General features: G+C 37.9%; 1 protein-coding gene across 5 annotated transcripts in view; it reads right to left on the bottom strand.

Moving 5' to 3' along the window:
• Positions 1–22,091, bottom strand: part of PCMTD1 (protein-L-isoaspartate (D-aspartate) O-methyltransferase domain containing 1) — a 70,142-nt gene that overhangs the window by 35,872 nt on the left and 12,179 nt on the right. The window contains exon 2 of one of the 5 annotated variants that reach the window (XM_014843756.3): positions 3,402–3,832. The exons of 3 other annotated variants lie outside the window; for them this stretch is intronic. In XM_014843756.3, coding sequence (XP_014699242.1) covers positions 3,402–3,708 — 307 coding nt within the window. In that variant the 5' untranslated portion in view covers positions 3,709–3,832. Of the gene's footprint in view, positions 1–3,401; positions 3,833–22,091 lie in introns of those variants that run through there. One more of the 5 variants, XM_070481299.1, reaches the window with a different exon arrangement.

Raw genomic sequence — 22,091 nt, 5'->3', positions numbered from 1 at the left:
AAGCAAAAAGGATCAGAATGGAGAAGAACCATCCCTAGCCGAACCAGAAAGATTATCAGAATAACTAGCCTTCATGGTTCTGATATTTAACTCAACTCTGGGAAGCAGAGGACTTGGGAGGCCTCTTTTCTTGTACCCTGTTTTTCAATGGGATTCCCTAGGTGTGAGAATACAGCACTGAGAGGAGCATCAATTAAGTACTAGATTCTTTGTAAAAATCCTTAGTTCTAGGAAGACTCTTAAGCGAGTGGAACAAGGATTTATCTTTATTTGAAACTAAACAAGTTGTCTAAATGACAAGTTACGAGTTAGAGTGATCCATTTCTCCAGGCAGAAGGCAAAAAATTTATGAGTAACTGCTTCAAGGAATTCCTGAAGTTAAGATAAACCTAACTTCCTCTGACTGAACAACAAAAGCTCTCTCAAGGTTGTAGCCCATCCTCTACAGGTGTTTCTGGAGTGGCGGTAGAAATTCCTCAAAGGGCACCTTCCTTATCTGTATTACCAAACCACAGATCCCCTGGATCTCCCTGCCTCAGCCCAGATTCCTCCAGATTATACTGAGCATGTCCTCAGATGAAATGAGATCCACCACCTATGGTGAGCACCTGTCATCTCCATCTTGTGACCAGGAGAGAAACATGGCTGTGAGCCACGGTGTTACAGTTACTTAACACGGAGAGAAGTTCTGTTAATAAGGTCACTGTGAAGCAATGGAGCCAAATCTGATTCACCATCTCAGATAATTATAGGGAGCACGTAAGCATCTTTCTTTGGATCTTGTTCTAAGTGATTTTTATGGATGTTTTCTCCCCTCCTTGACTTAAACACTCAGGAAATACAAACTAAAAAAAGGGGGCAGAGGGAAAAAAAGATTAAGTTTTCTCAAAAGCTAGTTAGATCCAAGATTTATTAGCTCTAATCATATTTTACAGACTTTTTCTGCCTTTCCTTCTTTAAAATTTTTTAATTTTATCTTTCTCACCAAATGAATATTTCCCATTAACAGGAGAGGAACTCTATCTTGATTTGACTGTGCAGAATCACACATAGATAAATCCTGGAATAGTGTCCAGTAACCACAGTCATAGACATAACTAAAGATCCATGATTCCCTGGAGCCTTGTAACAGGAGCAAATATTTAGTGCACTGTGGATCATTTACACAAGGGTCTATTTCCCCACACTGTCCTCTGGTATGGATTAAAAGACAATCAAGATACAATAAAGTTTGAGGTTGGCCTACAAATGCATCTGGCCACAGGAATCTAATCTTTCAGAGACTGGGACTAAGGAATGGAGTTTAAGAGGGTGATCTCATTGCTAGCAAAGTTGCTAATTATGAACCCCTCTCCCTGCTGCCAGTCCTTTGGCTAGACTGACCTCCCTCAGCAAGAGCCAGCTGATAGGGCTGGAGAAGTAGAAGAAAGGATAACAGAAGCTCTAAGGCTGGCCAGACAAGGTATGAAGGCTGGACTCCAGACTAAAGTTGCCAGAGCTGATCAAGAAATGCACTAGTTTGGGGCCGGTCCAGAGGCATAGTGGTTAAGTTCGTGCACTCCACTTTGGCAGCCTGGGGTTTGTCAGTTCAGATCCTGGGCACAGACCTACATATGGCTCATCAAGCCATGCTGTGGCAGCATCCCACATAAAGAACAGAGGAAGACTGGCAAAGATGTTAGCTCAGGCACAGTCTTCCTCAGGCAAAAAGAGGAAGATTGGCAGCAGATGTTAGCTCAAGGCAAGTCTTCCTCACCAAAAAGAAAAAAGAAAGAAAGGAACGTAGTGGTTCAAGGAAGGCGACTCCAATTTTTGAAAAGAAACTCTGTCTACTCCCCCTACCAAGTTCCTTTGATTTCGAGACTCTCTCAAAACCCAGAGGTTCCTTTTTCAAGAAGGCTTTAGTGATAGAAGTGACAGATGTCTGGAGTTCCCGACCTGCTAAGAAATTCCTATCTCAGGACAGGTGGGAGGACCAAGTGAAACCTAAGCTGCTAAATTTCTTTCTTGGTAAAAAGTAATAATTTATTACCATTTTTGAGCAGTTATCATGTATCAGGAACTCACTCAGTTGTGAGATTAAAAAAGTACGGATAGCCAGTATGTAGGAAAGAAGAGTTTCAGGTCTAAAAATGCCTTAAAAGTCATACAATATGACCACATTATTTATTGTCCAAACTGGGACACTTTGGGAATGAAAAGGACATTATTAATACTGAAGTGAGAACAGGGATAAACTAGGACTACCCCAGCACACTAGGACATAGGGTCGCCTACTAGAGTGCAGTCATTTCTCTATTTAAAATCCTTCAATGATTCTCCATCACCTTAGAGTGAATTTTAAACCACAGTCTCATCCCTAGAACTTGGGCACATACCTCAAGTACAGCATACTTCACATGGAGGAGAACTGTTCATTTTCTACGTCTCTCCACCCCCATCAGTCTGTGTACTCAAGGACAAAGGTCCATGTTACAGGCTTTAATGCTCTACCTTAACGCTTGTCACACAGCAGCACTCAGTAAATACTAAGTGGCTTAGCAAAATCCATGGTTGTTCATCCTTCATCCAACATCATGTCTTACAGCAGATTTTCCTCCATCCATGCTTTTGCCACCTACATTCCATACTTCGCTGTCACTTCCTGACTATGTGACTTTAGGCAAGTTACTGAACCTCTCTGTACCTCAGTTTACTCACCTATATACACGGGAATCATAATAGTATATACTTCAGAGGATTCTTAGGAACATTAGGTGAGTTACTATATGTAAACTGCTTTAAACAATGCCAAGCCCTCATAGTAAGCACCCAGTAAATATTTGTTCCTTTTGATAACTGCTGTATACTCACACCAGAAATAATGCCTGCCACAAAAGACACTCAACAGGTATGCCGAAAGCTTCCTGACACATACTTCCCTCTTCTGTCTTTGTCTCCAAACCCTTGCTTTGCCCCACCAGTGCTACATCCTCTATATCCCACATACTCCTGTATTTCTAACAAAAACCTGGCACTGTTCCCTTTAAATGAGACACCAATAACTATCAAACTCTCTATGCCAGCAGTCAGGACACTTTACCTGAAATACAGTACATGATACTCCTGAGATTCCTGCCTACCAGCTGCTCAATTTTAAATAAAGACAATGATCAGGGGTTGGAAAACAGTTCTAAAAGCTTAAGTCTGGGATTGAATGCCGAAGCTAACTATCAGGGTCAGGGCTGAGAATAAGAAAAGAATAGTACTACCTTCTGTTTCCACAATTGTAAGGAAGATAACCACTTTGAGTATATACATTCAAACACAGACTGTACACAAAGTTACAAACCCTGTACATCATAAACAGTAGTACAAACTCAGCTTACTTTTTAAAATAGAATTTTACAAAAAAAAATTACCTAAAATTAAGCCCACCATTGTACTTAAATATCCGGTTCCACTTCCCAGGTTAAGAAAAGACAATCCTGGTTGAAGTTTCAATGCTTCCATAACTTCAGAATAAATGCAAGGTGCTGACAAGTGTATGTTCCCATGCTTCCAGGCTAAATCTTTGTAAGCATTGTCTCGGTAACCTTCCAAATAGTAATCTCCGCGATCAATCGCTCTGAAGGCTTGCTCCACTCTTTCAGTGCGGATATACTGAGCTTCTTTTAAGTTATCAATTAAGTCATCATTATCTTCCCCAGCACTCACAGCTCCTCCCATGATAGTATTCAAATCAAATCATAAACTTTAAAATGTATTACAATTAGCAGAAATGGCTTCCAATAATGTAGTTTGGTTTGTTTTCCTTTTAATATTGCACTTGATTTCCAAAAATAAATTAATCCTGAAAGGGAAGAATAAAAATAAACAGGTTTAAATTAATGCTCAAAAGGAAAGTAATTCCAGTTTATTAAATATCTAATAGTCATTATAACTAACTACCATTTCTCAAGGACATATTCTGCTCCAAACATAATGTTAAGCTCCTTAAATGTATTATTTTATTTATTCTTATGACAATCACAAAAGGTAGCTTAAGCATGATCTCATCTGTACAAATGGGAAATCGGGGACACAGAAAAGTTAAGTCACCTCATACTGTGAGGGCCAACATGTTAGCTACTAGTCACACGCAGCTACCTAGACTTAAATTAATTAAAATAAAATACAATATAAAATTCAGTCATACTAGCCACATTTCAAGTGCTTAATAGCTACATGTGGCCAATAGCTGTCATACTGGACAGTGCTGTCTAGAAAGTGACACTGCTGGGACACAGTCCCAGGTCTTTCAGACTCCAGACAACATGCCATTTAGTCATTAATCCATGTGGTTGTCTTTAGAGTATGGTAAGCCTAGTTTAATATGCATAAATTACCTGATTGATGTAAAATCCACTAACAATTCCTAAATGTACCACATAAACTCAAAATGTTAACACAAAGCATAATACATTACCCAAGTAATGAATACAAAATGTAAAAAAGAAAAACAGACTCATATGTTTAAAATGTGCGTGTGTGTACACACACACACACACACACACGTATGTATATATTAAGACTGTTTTGCCTGGTAAGCCTTGTGATAAATAAAGAGACGACAAATTTTATTAGCAACTTTAATAGTTTAAGCACTAGAACATATGTTATACACACAAACAATGAACTTCTTTAACAAATCAAACTCAGCATCTTTGGAAACCTAAGTTCAACTTGATAAACCAAGAATTTCAATACATAATACTGAATACAGAATTTAAGCTTTATTCAACTACAGTTAATAAGTAAATTCACATATCAATTAATTTCTGAATTAACAAATCAGGAGAACAAGAAAGCGAGAAATGAAATACCCAGAGCCAAAAATAAGAGTTATGACCGCGAACTCTGGCAAGGCTGCACCCTCAGTCTTGACTTTAGAGAAGAAAAGCAACTGGGGCCTCAAGCTTCCTCAGGGTCCTCAGACCCCTGGCACTGTATCGAGCTGCTCCAGCACTACTGGGGCAGCTTCCTCACCAGAGCCTGTCCCGCTGTCTGTGTGTGTCCCCTTTTGTCTTTTCCTATGATCTCCTTAAACTCCCAGAGTAGAGGAAATACTGTGAAGCCATCACACTCCTATTTAACTTATTCAAACTCACTTATACAAACCTTGCTGGCACCAATGCCCCCCAGAACCCCAAAAAGAAATAATTTAAAAAGTACAAGGGCTTATAGCACCATTCTTCTGAATGAGTGTATTTGGAGATGTCAATCTGCTGTTTCTTCAACAGTTCTTAGTTTTAGCATCCTTTTATAGCTCAAGAATCTTGACTTGCTGAGTGCACTTCCAGCATTTAAAGATTTTTTTTAAGGACACGGCCTCTAAACACAGGTTACCTTTTCTACCTGATACTCAAAGAGTGAATGTCTTCCGAAGATGAAAGAAAAAGTGGCTACATTAGATTGGGAGTCTCCAATGTGGCACCTGCCTGAGGACTTTATGAGTAATTCTGATTATGCACAAACATTTAACAAATGGCTCCTACTGGAAATGCCATAATTTACTAGTATGAAAAATTCTGTTTGGTTCTAGGGCTAAATAGGAACCCGACCCTTTCTCAGGTCCTTCTGAACTCTCTCCTGTCGAAAGTAAACATGGCAAAACAAACAAACATATGTTGATTTTACCTCACAGATCACACTGCTGGTAAGAAAGGCAAGAGGAACCATGCAAACAAGAACTACTAACATTCAGACAGACACTGTATTAAATATTATCTGTATATCATCTCATTAAAGATTACAATATGCCTATGAGGAAGGCATTCACATGCCCACTTTCAAGTGAGAAACCATCCTGTAAAGGGATGGAGTATCATAATGCATGTATCTGTTGCTACAGAAGCCCAGACGAACCCCAAGAGTGCACTGGATCCAGGGATCAAGGAAAGCTTTCCTAAAGGCATGAATTGTGTAATACAGTTAAAAGAGTAAGGGAATTGTAAGCTGAGGAAACAGCTGGTATTAAAGCAAGGGAGCAGATGATACTTTTGAGAAATTGCATGCAGTTGGGTACTTTTCAGCACCATGAGACCTTTATTCTGTAGGCCAGTCATTTTTTTCTTTAGCCTGGACCCTTCTGAGAGTCTGATGATATTAATAGTCCCTCTCTCTACTTAAAAATGAACAAATCAGAAGTTTTGCATATAATTTCAGAAGGCTCTTGAGTTCCTAGAGACCCATGAGTCCACTCTAACTTAAGAACACCTACTAGAGGCAACAGAGTCAGTCACAGATACTAACAAGGGAGCGATAAATATGTTTCCATTTTAGAAAATGCAGTGTAATCTGTGTTTCAGATCTACTGAAAGAGACCCAAGAGCAGGTCCGGAAAAAACATCACCTGGTCAACAAGCAGCACTGCAAAACTGTGAAACCAGATTTCCCAGACTCCTTTCTCTCTGGTCTGAGAGGAAAGAGACAGATCTGAAAAGAATGCTGTAAAGGTATTCAGGAAGGAGGTGGTCAGGAAATCGGTTTCCTGGAATAGGAGGGACAATCTGCTACAAAGCATGTTTCTATAACACAAACTAGGCCACACATTTAGTAAATAGGGTAATGATATGGAGATAATAAGGAAGCTGAGTGGTTCAGAATACATGTTCAAGTTTTGAAGAGACAGGAGGGTACAAGTTTCCACATATTAAAGAGATACCTTAGCAGTTTATGAAGATTTTAAGCAAAACACTGAAAATGCAGAGTACCTTCCCATAAGGCAGTAAGATGCTGGTATAGTGTCTTCAAGTGATCTGGGGAAGCTGTGAATACAGATGAAAAAAGGCTAAGAACTGTTTTCTGAATTAAAACAACAGACTAACGAAGGCTATAACCAGATTCAGATTTTTTAAATTTTTATAAAAATGACATTCATATGCAAACAAAAAGATAACCATAAGCAAATTGTTTTCCAGGGCTTAAATCTCAAAGGAGGAAGATGAATCCTAGGGTTTAAGGCTATGAAGGACTGACTGACTATGATGGTAGGTGCGAATCCCAGTAGAGATTTAGCTACGCTAGAAATTTTATTAGGATTGCTACTGTTTTTGTGGTAAACTTGTTACACAGTTGCATAAGTTTTGAGCGGTATGCCTCAAGGCTATTTTTCCCACAAGCCCTGGTGTATTGCAAACATTAGGTGTTTTCAGATGTTATAGTAGAAAAACTCAGTACTTGACTTCTCAGATGGGATCTCAGAGACCTTGGGGACCCCAAACCACATCTGGAGAACAGCTAGCATAAACAATTACAAAATGAGATGAGTAGAGCCATTGTACAGCTATACAAAGGTGTTATGGGGCAGCTGGTCCAGACATGGTGGGGGTGGGGGTGGGGGTGGGGATGGAAGGACGGGAAGGTTTTCCTAGAGAAGATGAAGCCTTGGTAAGCACAGAAGGCAGAAGGAAGGAAAGATGTTCAGGGATGTACAAAAGACAAGGAAACAATACAAGAAGGCACTGCAAAGAGAGTTTGTAGTGAGAGCTGAAGCACAGGGATAGAATGTAGTGCTTCCAGAGGCTAGAAGAAAAAGAGGAGCCGGGTAAGCTCTCAGGCCACGCACACACTGATATTGGACCTCCTCCTGCAGACAACGGGAGCCAGAGAAGGCTTTTAGAGAGTGAGATGCATACTGTAAAACTAATTTAAAAAACCAAAACTACAAAAAAAAGGGAATATAATCACAATACATTATTTGGTCTGCAAGGTGACAATAGTGAAAACACAATTCCTGATTTAATTTGAATAGTCTTTTAACCACAATGGGAGGATGAGATGAAAGACGTAAAAGAGGGTATGGAAGTTAACATGTCATCTATGATAACAGAAAGTAAATGCTGTCTAAAATTAATGAATAAAAAAGAGCAGTGGAAGCATCCTAGCTAGCAATGTGGAGGTAACTTCCCTACGAAATAGACAAATTCATTAAGTTTCTTCTGGAGTGTGAGCCCTCAGTGGAAATGAGTGAAGCCAAGAACTGCTACACTTTGTCTTCAAAGCTTCTGGTATCACTTGACTTTTCTAAACTGTGTATAAGCATTATTTGAACAAAACTGGCAAATAAAGGTAAAAATATATATATTTTTCTCTCTATATATTTAGACCAGATGAAGTACAATAAAGACACACGGTGAATAATTTCCTAAGGAATAAAATACGTTTAACAAAAAATAGAGCAGAAAACTCAAGGAACAAAAAAGAGATCATAATACAAATAATTTACACTAAAGAGCTTCAAAGGTATGTCATTTTACCATATAAACTGTTCTGAGAAACAGGGTAGAAAATGAATTATTATAAATTACATTTTTAAAATATTCACTGATTTGATTATAAAAGTAATATGTGCATTTGTAGAAAAGTGAAAAAGTAAAAATTATTCATAATCCCAACATTCAAAGAGCCACTGTTATTATTTACTAAGCATCTATATGCTTGTTTTTTAACACAATATTGGTATTATACTGTATATATTATTTCAGACTTTCATTTATTACGTCTTAAGGATTTCTTCATGCCATCAAAAATTCTTCCAAAATCCAGAGGTGTGATGTGCCATCACATGGATGCACCGGGATTTAACCAGTCCCCTAACTAGTGGACAATGAGATTTTGAACTGATTATAATCAATGTACATGTGAAGAGTTTTGCAAGTTAATATGTGCAGTGAATATTTGGATAATTCAACAATAGTTCCCTAACTTGAAATACACTTCATTTTTTATGAAAGTAAAGCAAATAGTATTTAAAAAGCCATCACAGCATTAGGTCATAGAATGCGTCTGCCATTTGTTAATTCTGAAATAACTCCACCTCAATCATAGAAAAGTGCTAAATATAAGTCAAGAGACCAAGGGCCTTGGTCCCATGATAACTTCGCTGTATGGCTCTGGGCAACTCTCTAGAACATTATTTCCTCATCTGTGAAATGAAGAAGCTAAATTCTATGATTCCTAAGGTTTCCCAGAGCTCTAATTTCCCTGCTATTTCAGCATCAGTCAATCCTGCATTTGAATATAGCTGAGTTTTAGTTATCTAGGAATGGCTGTCCATGCCTCATCATTTCTGTTAATTTGATCACAATTTTTTCTACCCAACTCTTGCCATTTTCTCTAATATAGAAAAGAAAAAAAAAAATTTAGGAGTGTTCAATCCTGCATTAAACAACAAAAGCAAAATAAAGAATCTGAGAAAAAGAAGAAAAGGTAAAGGCAGAACAAGAAAACTGTCAGAATAGAATGAAAGACTAACAGTGTAACGGGTTGTGTCTTAAACAGTTTGAGAAGAAAGTCATCATATTTACTCATAGAACACAATTTCACTCCTTGGCATTTCCTCTCTAGTATGTGTGTTTGGAGTCAGGGTGGGTGGTGGGGAACAAACGGCATATTCACACAAGCTCACCTGAAATGATCTGCTAAGTGTTCCAAAAGTTGCTTGCTATTCTTTCAAAATTAGATGTGTGACCTTAATGCATTTGGTTTAGGGGAAGAACTACTGAATGACCAGTTCAATACTATGGTGTCTTTCAGGCAGCTTAGGGATGTTTTATGGAAGGTTAAAGACAAGTGAAAGGATGTGGGAAGCAAACAGATGGCAGACAGATGTCACAGAGTGGGAGGAGAACAGAATGAATACTAACTCACTTTCCTCCCCTCCTAGCAACCAGTAGCAAGCAGCCAATTGCTCCTTGCTGCTCCTTTCTTTGCAAAGGTGAGGACAAAACTCACCCAGCTTTGAGAGGAAGGAGACTAAGGATCCAAAGGAGGACACATTATTTGAGGGCATTAACAAAGGATCTTTCTTCCTCAAGCCCTCAAGGATCTTGTCATGGGAGTCATAGACCAAGGCTGTTTTCAACGTGGAGGCAACTACAAAGGGAAAAAGTTTTTCCCAATGATGACAAATAGCTATGATGAAATATAAATACAGAATTATGAAAGAAAGAAAAAGAAAGAATAGGCTAAGCTAAGGTTCATTACTCACATGCCAAAAGCTGCCAAGAACATCTAATTAACTCTACAACCAATGATAAATACAAACCTTAATTTTTGTTTTTTAGTGGTGACAACATACACATGCAATTTCCTCTGTACCTCCTACCTACCAGGCACTGGGCTCTATTTTCCACAATACCACTATGAAGAGGCACCAACCTCATTTTACTGAAAAGGAGACCAAAGTTCAGAGAGACCAAGAGACAAGCTTACAGTTCATGAGTAGCTGAGCCACAATTCAAATCCAGTCTGTCAAGCCATGAAAACCTCTTGAAACAACAATTTGCAGAGGCTCCTGATCCATAATTCAAAAGCACACTTTTCATTCTCTTAGGTGAAAAGACATTGAATTCAGATCTCTTTCCCTCTCTCTCAATCTCTCATTTCCTTTTTCCTCCCTCTTAGTATTCTTGGTTCCAAGGGAAGAATGAATAGGGAGAAATAAAGCGTCAGATGTCATTTAATGACTGTGCAGTCTCAGGCAAATTATTTAACCTGTGATCTTCAGTTTTCTTATCTATAAAACGGGAAACATAACATCATAAATTTGTGAGGAGTAAACAGTGCACTGCATACAAAGCTTCTAATATATAAATGTCCAATAAATACTTCACTCACTTTCACTTCTGTAACAAAGAAAGCATATCTGAAACTTTCATTTTTAAATACAAAAGACGAAAAAAAGGAAAACAAAACAGTGCCAGTTCTGAAATCTAGTGAAGTTACCACCTCCTTAAGACAGAACTATAAATGTAAATCCTGAAGTTAGAAGTATCAAGAAGAAAAGCTAAGAACAGTGTACACAGAAGCAAAAGGAAGAATATACACATTCACACATAAGCTGACTGAAAGAGAGAGGTTAATGTGAAAAAAAGAGCAGCGCCTTTTGTCACACTCCGGGCCATAAAGTGGGCTGAGGGCTAGATTAGAACCAGTTGCCCTTCCACGCTCACTCCATTTCACCGAAAAAGAAGTGAGTCCTAGGAGTTGCCTTGTCTAAGATCACCCAAGTTAGAAAGAAATCTAACTTTTGCAAGTCGTTATATAATACTCTTAGGAAAAAATCTATTCGAACATCAGAACATACGAATATAAGGCCAAAAAGAGTTCATTTACTCCTCTGTTTAGATTTCTTTAAACCAAGTGAGCATAATGCTTCCTTTAAAAAGAATTAAAGTCTTTCCAATTTCACTTTAATATTTTAATTATTTATAGTTAAGTAAATAATATTACTGAAACGACTTTGGACAGCTTGTTGAAGACTGTAAGGAAAAAATACTGAAAATTAAACTATTTCAGGAAAAAGACAATAAAAGTCAGTTAAAAAATCACTGTTTTCCTACTTGACTTTTATTTTTATTCTCGCTAAGCTATTCACTTTCTTCGCAGGAAAGTTCATAAATTATCATCAACTCCATAAAAATTACATAATAATGTATTAAATATATCTAGACTGAACCTACACAGATTATGGTAGGATTTATATCAGGCAACAGGATTTACATCAGTCAACAGGATTTACATCAACAGGAATATAACTTAATTTTATTTTACTCATTTGCTACCCATAGAAGGATCATCTGCAGAATAGATATCAGTATATCAAATTATAACTTCATTAATGTACAGTTGAAATTTCACAAGATTGTAACCTATCAATAACTCAATAAAAAAAAAATTGTGGGGCCGGCCCGGTGGCGCAGCGGTTAAGTTCGCACGTTCCGCTTCTCGGCGGCCCGGGGTTCGCTGGTTCGGATCCCGGGTGTGGACATGGCACTGCTTGGCAGCCATGCTGTGGTAGGCGTCCCACGTATAAACTAGAGGAAGATGGGCACGGATGTTAGCTCAGAGCCAGGCTTCCTCAGCAAAAAGAGGAGGACTGACAGTAGTTAGCTGTGGGCTAATTTTCCTCCAAAACAAACAAACAAACAAACAAACAAAAATTGAAAAAAAAAATTATAACTTCATATCAAGTTGTATATTCATTATGAGTCATATTCTAACAGAAAGAGCTATTTTCAACATGAGCAAAAATTATACTTAAATAAAAAATCATTCATACAGTATGGGTTCCAGTTGGAACCGTAATTCTACAACTTCCTAGCTATGTGACCTCAGGAAACATAATTCACCTCTCTAGCCCTCAGCTGCTACATGGTAAAAACAATATTACTAACAACAATTACCTTACAGGACTAGTGTGAGAAAGTATGAGGCAATATATGTAAACTACCGCTAATAGTCCCTGACACATACCAAGTGCCTAGGTGTTACCTGTTTCTATTATTCAATATAGACCTACTTAATCCGATCACAAAAAGCATGTTCCTATTTCAAGAAATATTTACCGAATGCATAAAAATCAGTATCTAGTAAAAATATATAATACATATAAAATATTTTGCATTTCAAGTGCCAATTTTCAATGAGATCTCAACAGCTCTATGGTGTTTCTGAGGGAAAATAAAGCATGGAAAGATTGGGGAAAGACCTTGGGGATATACCCTGTGATGCTGGATGGAATTGGAGGAAACAGTGTGAACTCACGATATGAGTAAAAAAATATATATATACACACACACACACACAAATACATATACACCTAAGCACACATATATAAAACAGAAAGCTATAGAAAACACACATATACATGCATACTTTTCCCTGTTAACGAAGGCCTAAAACATTGATCATTCAAAAAAAAAACTTGTTGGAAAAGGTATAGGAAAATACATTTTGCATTTTCATTTCTTAATACATTTTCCTATCTATTAATAATAATGTCCCCACTCCCCATACTGAAGACACTAGAGTAGCAATTCTTCCATCTTTAGTGGGGACTCTGTCATCTCAATTGCAGATTTCTGTTTCCCAACTCCTACCATCATCCTGGGCATCTTCAACAACTATTCAAGCTGCAAAGGTAACAACCACCTTATACTTTGAGGACCTACTCATCCACTGTCCAAACTCTGAATCCTATTTTATTCTATAGTCACATCTTATCTCATTTGCTCATTCTTTGTCTATCACTACATTTAATCTTCAGTGTCACCAATCCTCTAGCAAACTTTTTCTGTAAAAGGCCAGAGGGTAAATATTTCAGGATGTGCGGGTCAAAGTTTCTATCACAAATACTGAACTCTGTGCTTGCAGAGCAAAAGCAGCCACAAACAACATGTAAATGGAAGAGTATGGTTTGTTCAAAAATTTTTTATTTATGGACACTGAAACTTGAATTACATATAATTTTTACATCATAATATACTACTCTTCTTTTAATTTTTTTTCAACCATTTAAAAATGCAAACATCATTCTTAGTTTGTAGGCTATACAAAAACAGGCAGCATGCCAGGTTCAGCCCACTGGTCATAATTTGCTGACACCTAGCAATATCACTTTCTTCCCAAACCAAATAGGTTCCATGAACATGGCTTCACTTTAGCTTTAACTTTCCGCCTCACTCCTCTTGCAAACTCCTGATCTTGGACCAATCCAATTCTTCTCAGTGGAGTTTTTACACTGTGGAGTGTTACTAAAGAAAGAAATCCACTACTTGGATTACTACCACCAAAGATTCACATTCCTCAATCTCAACTGGATTTTCAATAGCACCCAGCAATACCTCTGTGTCTTCCTTGACCTGTGGCTCCCATTCCTCACAGCAAACTCACTACCACTGCCACTATCCCCTCAAGACGGATCTTCCTCATTCAACAAATAGTTATACTTCATCTTCCACAGAAAAATAGGTCATGGGACAAATGCCTCAACCTCCCAGACTGTCACCCTTACCCCACCTGACCTGACAACAGTATTACAAATACAGCTGCAGTTGTATATGCATCCACAGATAGAGTGTAATGAGTTCAACCTTTGTTTGGAACTCAACAACCTGATTTTGTCTATCTTATTATTAAAATTTAAGTACCTTACTAAATAACTACTACATTTATTAGATGCCTAGCACTCAACCCAATATTTCACAATTCTCTCTCAACCATTCTAGGAGAGGAATCCCACCCGCCTCCTTCTAAAAATCTTCTGTAGGTCCACCCCAGAACCCTTAGGTGCCTTTGTTAGTCAGCTCAGGCTGCCATAACAGAACACTATAGACTGGATTGGGTGGCTTAAACAACAGAAATTAATTTTCTCACAGTACAGGATGCTAGAAATCCAAGATCAAGGTGCCAGCATGGTCAGTTTCTAGTGAGGATTCACTTCCTGCTTTCTCACTGTGTCCTCACACGGCCTTTCCTTGGTGGGTGTGCGAAGAGAGAGAGAATGAACTCTCTGGTTTCTCTTACAAAGACACTAATCCTATAGGATCAGAGTCCCACTCTTTTGTCCTCACTTTACTTCCTTAGAGGTCCCATCTCCAAATACAGCTACATTGGGGATTAGGACTTCAACATATAAATTTTGCAGGGACACATTCAGTCAACAATGCCTTTCTCCAAAGCTTTCAGAACACCTTGACTACATCCCTGCATCACCTCTCCACAAGGGGATTATCCTGTTTCCCACCCACTTGACTGTGGCCCCTTCCAGGGAAGGCTCTACATGCTAGTCATCTGTTTATTTCTAGCACTTAGCAGAGGGCCTAATATCCAGGAAGCAATCAGTAAATGATGAAAAAGAGACTAAACAAATGAATAAAATACCTTTGCCACGACATTCACTTAATAAAAATGAAAAAGTGAGACTAATACTTGAGTTACACAGACCCCACAGTCTAATCTGCCTTTAAGATTAGTCTGCCTTATACAACAAAGAAGAGATAATTCAAGACCCCTGCTAATGAATAATTTAGTTCAATTCTCCAATTATTTAAGATATGGAAAGAACAGCAGCCATATCCTATGCACTAGACAAGTTATATACTCCAATCCATATGAATATAGCCTGCTTTGAGGTATATTTCACGGCAGAAGAGACAAAAGTGTTAAACAGCGTACAATTAGTTGGTGATACAACATCAAAAAAAAAAAAAAAAAAAAACGCAGGGAAAATGTTCCAGGAGTTCAAAATAAAAGCAAATCAACAAGGAATGTAATAGTGAGAGACTGGTAAACCTGTGATACCCAAAGTATTATCATAAAGTATTTAAACCTACAAGTAATTTTCAACAGTTTGAATTAATGATACTATAGGTAAGTTGGGGAGCAGAGAAGACTGCAGTAGACGTGCCAGAGTCCCCAGTAAAGGTAGAAGAGATGACACTTCAGTGTCTTCAGGATGCGAAACAGATTAATAGGAAAATATGCACACACACCCAAAGAAAGAGACACACACAAACACACGAGGAGGAAAGAAATTCAACAGATTTTCTTCTGAATTATTAATGTAATATTAAACTACAGAAGAACAAACAATTTAAACAGTTTTTCAAATACTGTAAGTATATATGGAGGTACACAAAAGCTGCTAAAATGCTCAAGAGATTTAAAAAATGGGTTCAGAAAATTAACCTGAAAGCAACATAGGCATGTATACTACATTTTCTAATTCTGTATAGCTGAAGTACTATGGCAATAGCGACAAAACGAGGGCTAGTCAAAAAGAAACTATTGTTGACATCTGAAATCTCATTCTAGAACTTTAAATTTAAAAGTTCGTATCCATGACAGCAAAGCCATAATTCATATATTTTCCTGTGCCTTATAAACCCAAACAAAATACAACACTTTCATATTTGTGAGGAGCAAGAAAAATAATCAGTAAAATTGTAAAGAAGAAAACTCTAAAATTATCTAGTGCACCCTGCCATGAAAAGGGCAAAACTACTTCTTCAAAGTTATACTGACAGAATTCATGGCTCTGGCATCTTGGTTGAGTTTCTTTCCAATACAACATAAAATAAAAGCTCAAAAGGAGACACCTTTTCTAAGATAAAATGTCTTTGCTGTTTTTAAAACAACAACAAAACCCTTATATTTAAAATAAACCAGAAGTGTAGTGTAGCTCCTAAAGCTGTAGATAGAGCCACTAACCTGAGTCAGTATAGTAAAAAGAAAGGAGCAGTGCTCAAATATTTGGTCCAAGGACTATGACTCCATCTTGACATTTAAATGTGAGAGAATACAGGAAACTGGCAAGAAATAGCCAAGATCAGCTGACTGGGTAGAAAATACAAAAGTAGAAACTGGTCTCTAAGTCAAAAGGAGTCTAGCATCATTTTCACTAGAAGAAAAGTTTCTATATGGCAAAGGAAGCAAAAGCAAGGGAGATATGTTTTAAGAAAAGCAAAGAGCAACAGTACATTGCTCTGATTCCACCAGAGATTAAGTACACATCAAAAATATTCCACTTCTAGAGAGTAAAAAATGGTGGTTACCAGGGGACGGGGATGGTGGTGGGGGAAGATTAATGTTGTTAAAGGATACAAACTTCCAACAAGTAGTAAATAAGCCAGAGAGATCTAATGCACGGTACAATGAATACAGACAATAACACTGTACTGTAATTATATACTGTGATAAATATCACTACAAAGACAATATTACAATATATAAATGTATCAAAGTAACACAACGTATACCTTAAATTTATAAGGTCAAAATATTCAATTAAAAAAAAGAAAAAAAATATTCTACTTCCTGTATCATTCTAACTGATGGGTAATGTTCCGCCAGAGCTCGTGTAGATGGCCAGAGAGAAACTGCAGGAGGAAAGGGCTTTTGCTTCCCCATCACCTGCCCTACTTGGCAGACCTCTACAGTGGGTAAGGGTTCTCCAGCATCAGCCTCCTGCAGTGGTGAATAGCCAGTCTTCCCCCAGCTCCCTCCCTTGGTCAGTGTGTAGAAGAGAGCCTCCAGTGAACACCTCTCTGTTAACATCTTTCCCTGGTACCCTAGAGAGATTTCTTGCAAATTCCATCAAGGACGCACCACAGCAACTTCCCTGGCATCCCATGAATCACACACCCTCTCAACCAGGTCCGGATCTCAGCCCTAGGTGGGCCTCTTCCTTGGGTGATCAACATAGCCCGAGGGTTAGTGGCTGCTCCTTTTATCTACTCCTACACTCTAGAGCTCTCTTTACTTACTAGCCAACCCCATTATATTTAATAATTCTTTACATTAAACTTTCCCTGTTCAAATTACTGTGTGGTTTCTCTTTCCTGCTTCGGCTAGACTGATATAATCCCAAAACCCAGAGACTACACTCAGGTCAATCTGAAAATGAAGGACAAGCAATTACGCAATCATATGAACTGAGAATACAATAGATCCTGATACTTTGCCAGCCTCAACATCCACAATCCCTTGGATTTGACTTAAATTGCTATATCCTGCAAACATTAACCCTTTCCTTTTTCCTCCTCTCCAAAGCCCCAGTACCTAGCTGTATATTCTAGTGCTAAGTCCTTCTAGTTCTTCTATGTGAGCCACCACCACAGCAATGGCTACTGACAGACAAGTGGTGTGGTTCTGCGCCTGGAACCAAACCTGGGCCACCAAGGGAGAGTGTTCCAAACTTTAAGTACTAGGCCATCAGGGCCAGGTCAACATTCCCCTTCTTTTCTAACTTGTAAGTATTTGGGTGTGTTTTATCTTATTTTCTTGGCAAATTGTTAAACACTTGTCGCCAGCTTTTCTGTGCTATGAGAAGTGTCCATCCTGACCACAGCAGAAAGTTAGACAGCCAACAGTGACTAAGAGTACTGAGGACAGTAGCTGTCAACTCTGCCATCTTAAGTTCCTGCTCAAGAAATCCACCAGAGTCTAACTTTCAGACAGGAGGATGTCTTAGTGGCCTCATCTACTAGCAGTCTAGAAGTCAGCTTAAGCATGAGCTTGTTAACTGAAGTACATGATCTTTCTGATGCCCTTCTTTCCCCTCTACAGACTTCAATGATTATTAGCACACCTGGAAAAGGACAAAATAAAACCACTGAAAAACTCATTAAATTTCATGTAGGCATGGTAAGCAGGCTAAAAATAGAAATCCACAAAGGAATAAAGGAACAGAGAAATAGCAAAGACAAATTCTTTAAACAAATGCCAAAGATAATAGTAAAAGGTTACTTCTTCTTGTTAGTGACATTTCAAATTGAAAGAAGCAAAGACCACCAAAAATATTTATTGGAAAAAACAGTCCCAGAGTTGTAGGAACACAGAGGGAAAACTAAATATATAAACAGGCACTAAATGTGTTATATCACACATTTAGCAGAAAATGATTTTGGAAGAAAGTGACAGTAAATGACACTAAATAAGCCACACATTCTTTGCTACTGTACTAAAAATGCAATGCACAGAACAGCAAAGAGTGGTAAATGCGAGAAAGACAGCCTTATGTCTCTATAAACATTTGTTTTATTTTTATGCATGTTGGTTGGGAAAGTATGTGTTTTAGAGGAACAAAAATACTCCCAAAGATAGTAATTTTTAGTAATTTGTTTTATCCAACTACCTTACTGTAATTTCCCCAAACATTTTTTACAGCTGGTGAGCCTAGTGTGGAAATTCATTTTTGTGTATTTACAGTGAATGCACAGGGATAATCTTTCTTTCCTTCTGAGAACAAAGGGTAGGTAGAACTTCTTCAAGTACAAGACTCTTTTGCCCAAACTGGAAAGACTCCACGTAGCAAATTCACAAGGACTCCCAGCTTCTGTCTGTCAGAAAAGCAATTTAAATAGCTGTTAATTTTGTCCCCGCCTTCCTCTAACATACTGCCTCAGAGATTTAAGGGCAGGGATGTATTTCCTCCTTCTCCTGCTCTGCTGATTCAAAATTATCCTCGTCTTCAGCACAAATTTTCCAGTGCAGTTAATAAGTTTCCAGATTAATTTCACAGGGGAGGGAGTTCCCACCATCACTTCAAATTTACTATGTCTGAAACCAAAACCTTCTACATGGCCCTTCACCTTTCCAACTAGCTACTCTCTTCAATTATTCCCATTCCTCTTAGTGAAAATCCCGTTCTGTCACTATCCTTATCAATTTTAGCAGGATTACTGTAACTAACTTTACATCCATGGTTCTCCCAACTTGAATAGCATCTTATATATCATTTTAATTCACCTGCCCAATATACGACTTTTATCATTAAAGAAAAGAAGAAGCTCCAGAAATGCAGAAGTGCCTGCAGGATGCTGCAAAAATTAAAGGAAATCCCACCTGGCAGGATTCAAGGCTACCTCCATTTAAACCAGTAGCACTAATTTTATCAGTTTTGTAAATATCATCTTAATGTTTTGTTGGGGGAAAGGGTTGCTCAGCAGTCACTTACCTAAGGAATCAAATGGTCACAATATACTTACCTGTATTAGTTTTCTATCCTTGACGTAACAAATTATCAGAATCATAATGGCTTAAAACCACGCAAGTTCACTGTATTACAGTTCTGAAGGTCAAAAGTCTGACACAGGTCTCACTGGGCTAAGATCAAGACGTAAGCAAAGTTTCTTTCTAGCTCTACGGAGGTTTGTTCTCTTGCATTTTCGAGCATCTAGTGTCCGTCTGCTTTCCTTGGCTCATGACCCTTTCCGCCATCTTCAAAGCTAGCAATGGCTGGCTGAGTCCTTCTCACTCTGCCTCCTCCTTCTGCACTTAAGGATCCTGTGTTTACACTGGGATCATTGGGTAATCCAAGATAGTCCTCCCAACTTAAAGTCAGCTGATCAGCAACCTTAATTCCCCTCTGTCATATAAGGTAACATATTCACAGGTTCTGGAGGTTAAAACATGAACATCTTTTTTGGGGGGGTGCAGGTCATTATTTGCCTATTACACTACCCAAACTTTACTTGCCCTCTACTCTCCAGCAGAACATTACTCCATAGGGAATCAAACAAATCCAACTTAAATGTGCACATCTGCAGCCCAAATCCATCCCCGTCTCTCTCAGTTCTCAGCCAAAATACAGGAAAGGAAATAAGAGATCACAAGGATAATCAGTGGCAAGAGATATGTTCTTATTCTTTGAAAGACCGTGAAATTAATTTTCTCTTATATATAATGTATAGTCACATTCTTAAGACAGCCCAAAGCCCTCCTATTGAAACAACACTAACTATACCATAGACTAGCTATACAATAACTTTATGAAGACCCTGCAACTCAATTTGAAGTATCAACTGGAAACACTGCAACAAATAACCCTTTTTTGGTTTAGTTACTATTAAACCATGTAATCATTTTTTCTTACAAAAGAAAACATATGCCCAGTCCTAACCCTTGAACACAGTATCACAAAAGTTTCCAGCATTTTTAATATCTTACACCATTGAGAAAAACTGTGCCTACAGAAATTTTAAGCTTAAGCCCTTGCTTAGGGCTCAGTTTTGCTTAATTCCTGACCTTACTCTCAGGATAGTGGAAAGCTACTATACAGATTCATCCTGAGTGCTCACAAAAACTCAGTTCAGCATGAGTAAGACCCTGTAGAAGATGGTCCACACCTTTTCTTAGCTGTTGATACACACCATGGTATTTGTAGCAGATTCAAAACTGTCCAAACTTTAATGTAGTATGATTGTAAGTTGGCTTCAAGAGGGAACACCCTTTTAAAAATAGACTACCCTGCAGGTAAATGCTTTTTGTGTATCACTAAAAATGAATGGGAAGATACACCAGCCAAAAGAATATGAACACATTTAGGAGGACTTGATTTTAATAACACAACAGAAAGCACTAAAGGATATAAGAGGAAGGAAGCTGACATTGAACTATATGAATAAGCAAACATATTTTTGAAGGTCTGAACTCCTGGCCTTTACCTTAAAACACCATTAACCTTACCACTAGCCATTAACCTTACTATAAACTATACTTCAGTTTTAAGAATTAAATGAAATAATGTACATATTTAAATTTAGCAAAATGTTTACCTAGCACTATTGAGGTTAAAAAGAATTAACACTACAGATAACTGAAAGAAATCTCTTCAAGTTTCAAAGATTGAAAACAAATTAACAAAAGTCTTTCTATGGTGTATCAGTTCTACAATCTCAGAGAATACCTAGCATAATTTGACCATTTCTTGGTGGCTCCAAATCATTATGAGGAACATTAGTGATAATGGTAAGTCAGGAATACCTCTGGGGCTAAAGGTGCAGTACTTCACAATTTAGAACTCTTGTCTTCCTCTTTCACTGCAGTAATTTCTCATTCCTTATTGTGTGACCAGAAGATTGAAATCTGCTTCATTTTACACACAACTATGTTGGGCTTCATGTAGCTCCACAGCCTGTCCTTGACTGCACAGCAATCACTGTCCTTGTTATTCCTAGGCTTTGTTTTTTGTTTGTTTTTTATTCCTGGCTCCATGCCTACAATATCGATGGTGAGCTTGCTCCCAAGTTTGGCCTCTAGTTAAACAGATACTACTGCTGGGTTAGATCCCTCACTCTCTGCCAAGTGTTGGCTGATCTCATATCTTTGAAAAGCAGTATGACTCATAAAATATTATTATCTTTATCACTAGTGCAACTATCATTAGTCGAGCACTTACTGCACATAAAGCTTTGTCCTGTTTTAAGAACATCAACTCATTTAATCTTAACAAAGCTCTGTGTAATGGTATAATTTTCAAGGGAGGGAAAGCAAGAACGGGATTAAGTAAACTGCTTTAGAGGCAGAACTGGGGTTAAGTTCTAGGTCTTACGTGGTTAAGGACCAAATCCTATGTCCTTAAACACTATAGATCATCATTTTACAAAAAACAAAGCAAATTCAGGAAAAGACAGTAATTAAAATTAGTTCATGCATCTATAAAAGGAGAATAATGATACCCACCTGCCTCTGACAAAACTGTTGAGAAGAGTAAATAAATGTAAAGATAATGTGAAAATGTCAAAGCACCAAAGAGATTAGTGTCTTGTATTACACAATTTCCAGGAAGCACCATTCTCACAATAACAGTGTGATTTTTCCTGAAGCAGTACAGGGAATGTCAATAATATTACATTCTACATGAAGAGTGCTTCCTGGAGCTGTGCACTGCAGATGTCCATATGTATATGTGTGTATACGTATGTATGTGGATACGTATATCCACATATATATAAACTTTATTAATTAGTGTGAACTGCATTTTATTGTTACCTGGGTGCAAT

This window comes from Equus asinus, chromosome 12 (assembly GCF_041296235.1).
Source record: "Equus asinus isolate D_3611 breed Donkey chromosome 12, EquAss-T2T_v2, whole genome shotgun sequence".
Taxonomy (NCBI): domain Eukaryota; kingdom Metazoa; phylum Chordata; class Mammalia; order Perissodactyla; family Equidae; genus Equus; species Equus asinus.
The sequence above is the reverse complement of the archived record's forward strand: the minus strand, read 5'-3'. Positions and strand labels throughout refer to the sequence as shown.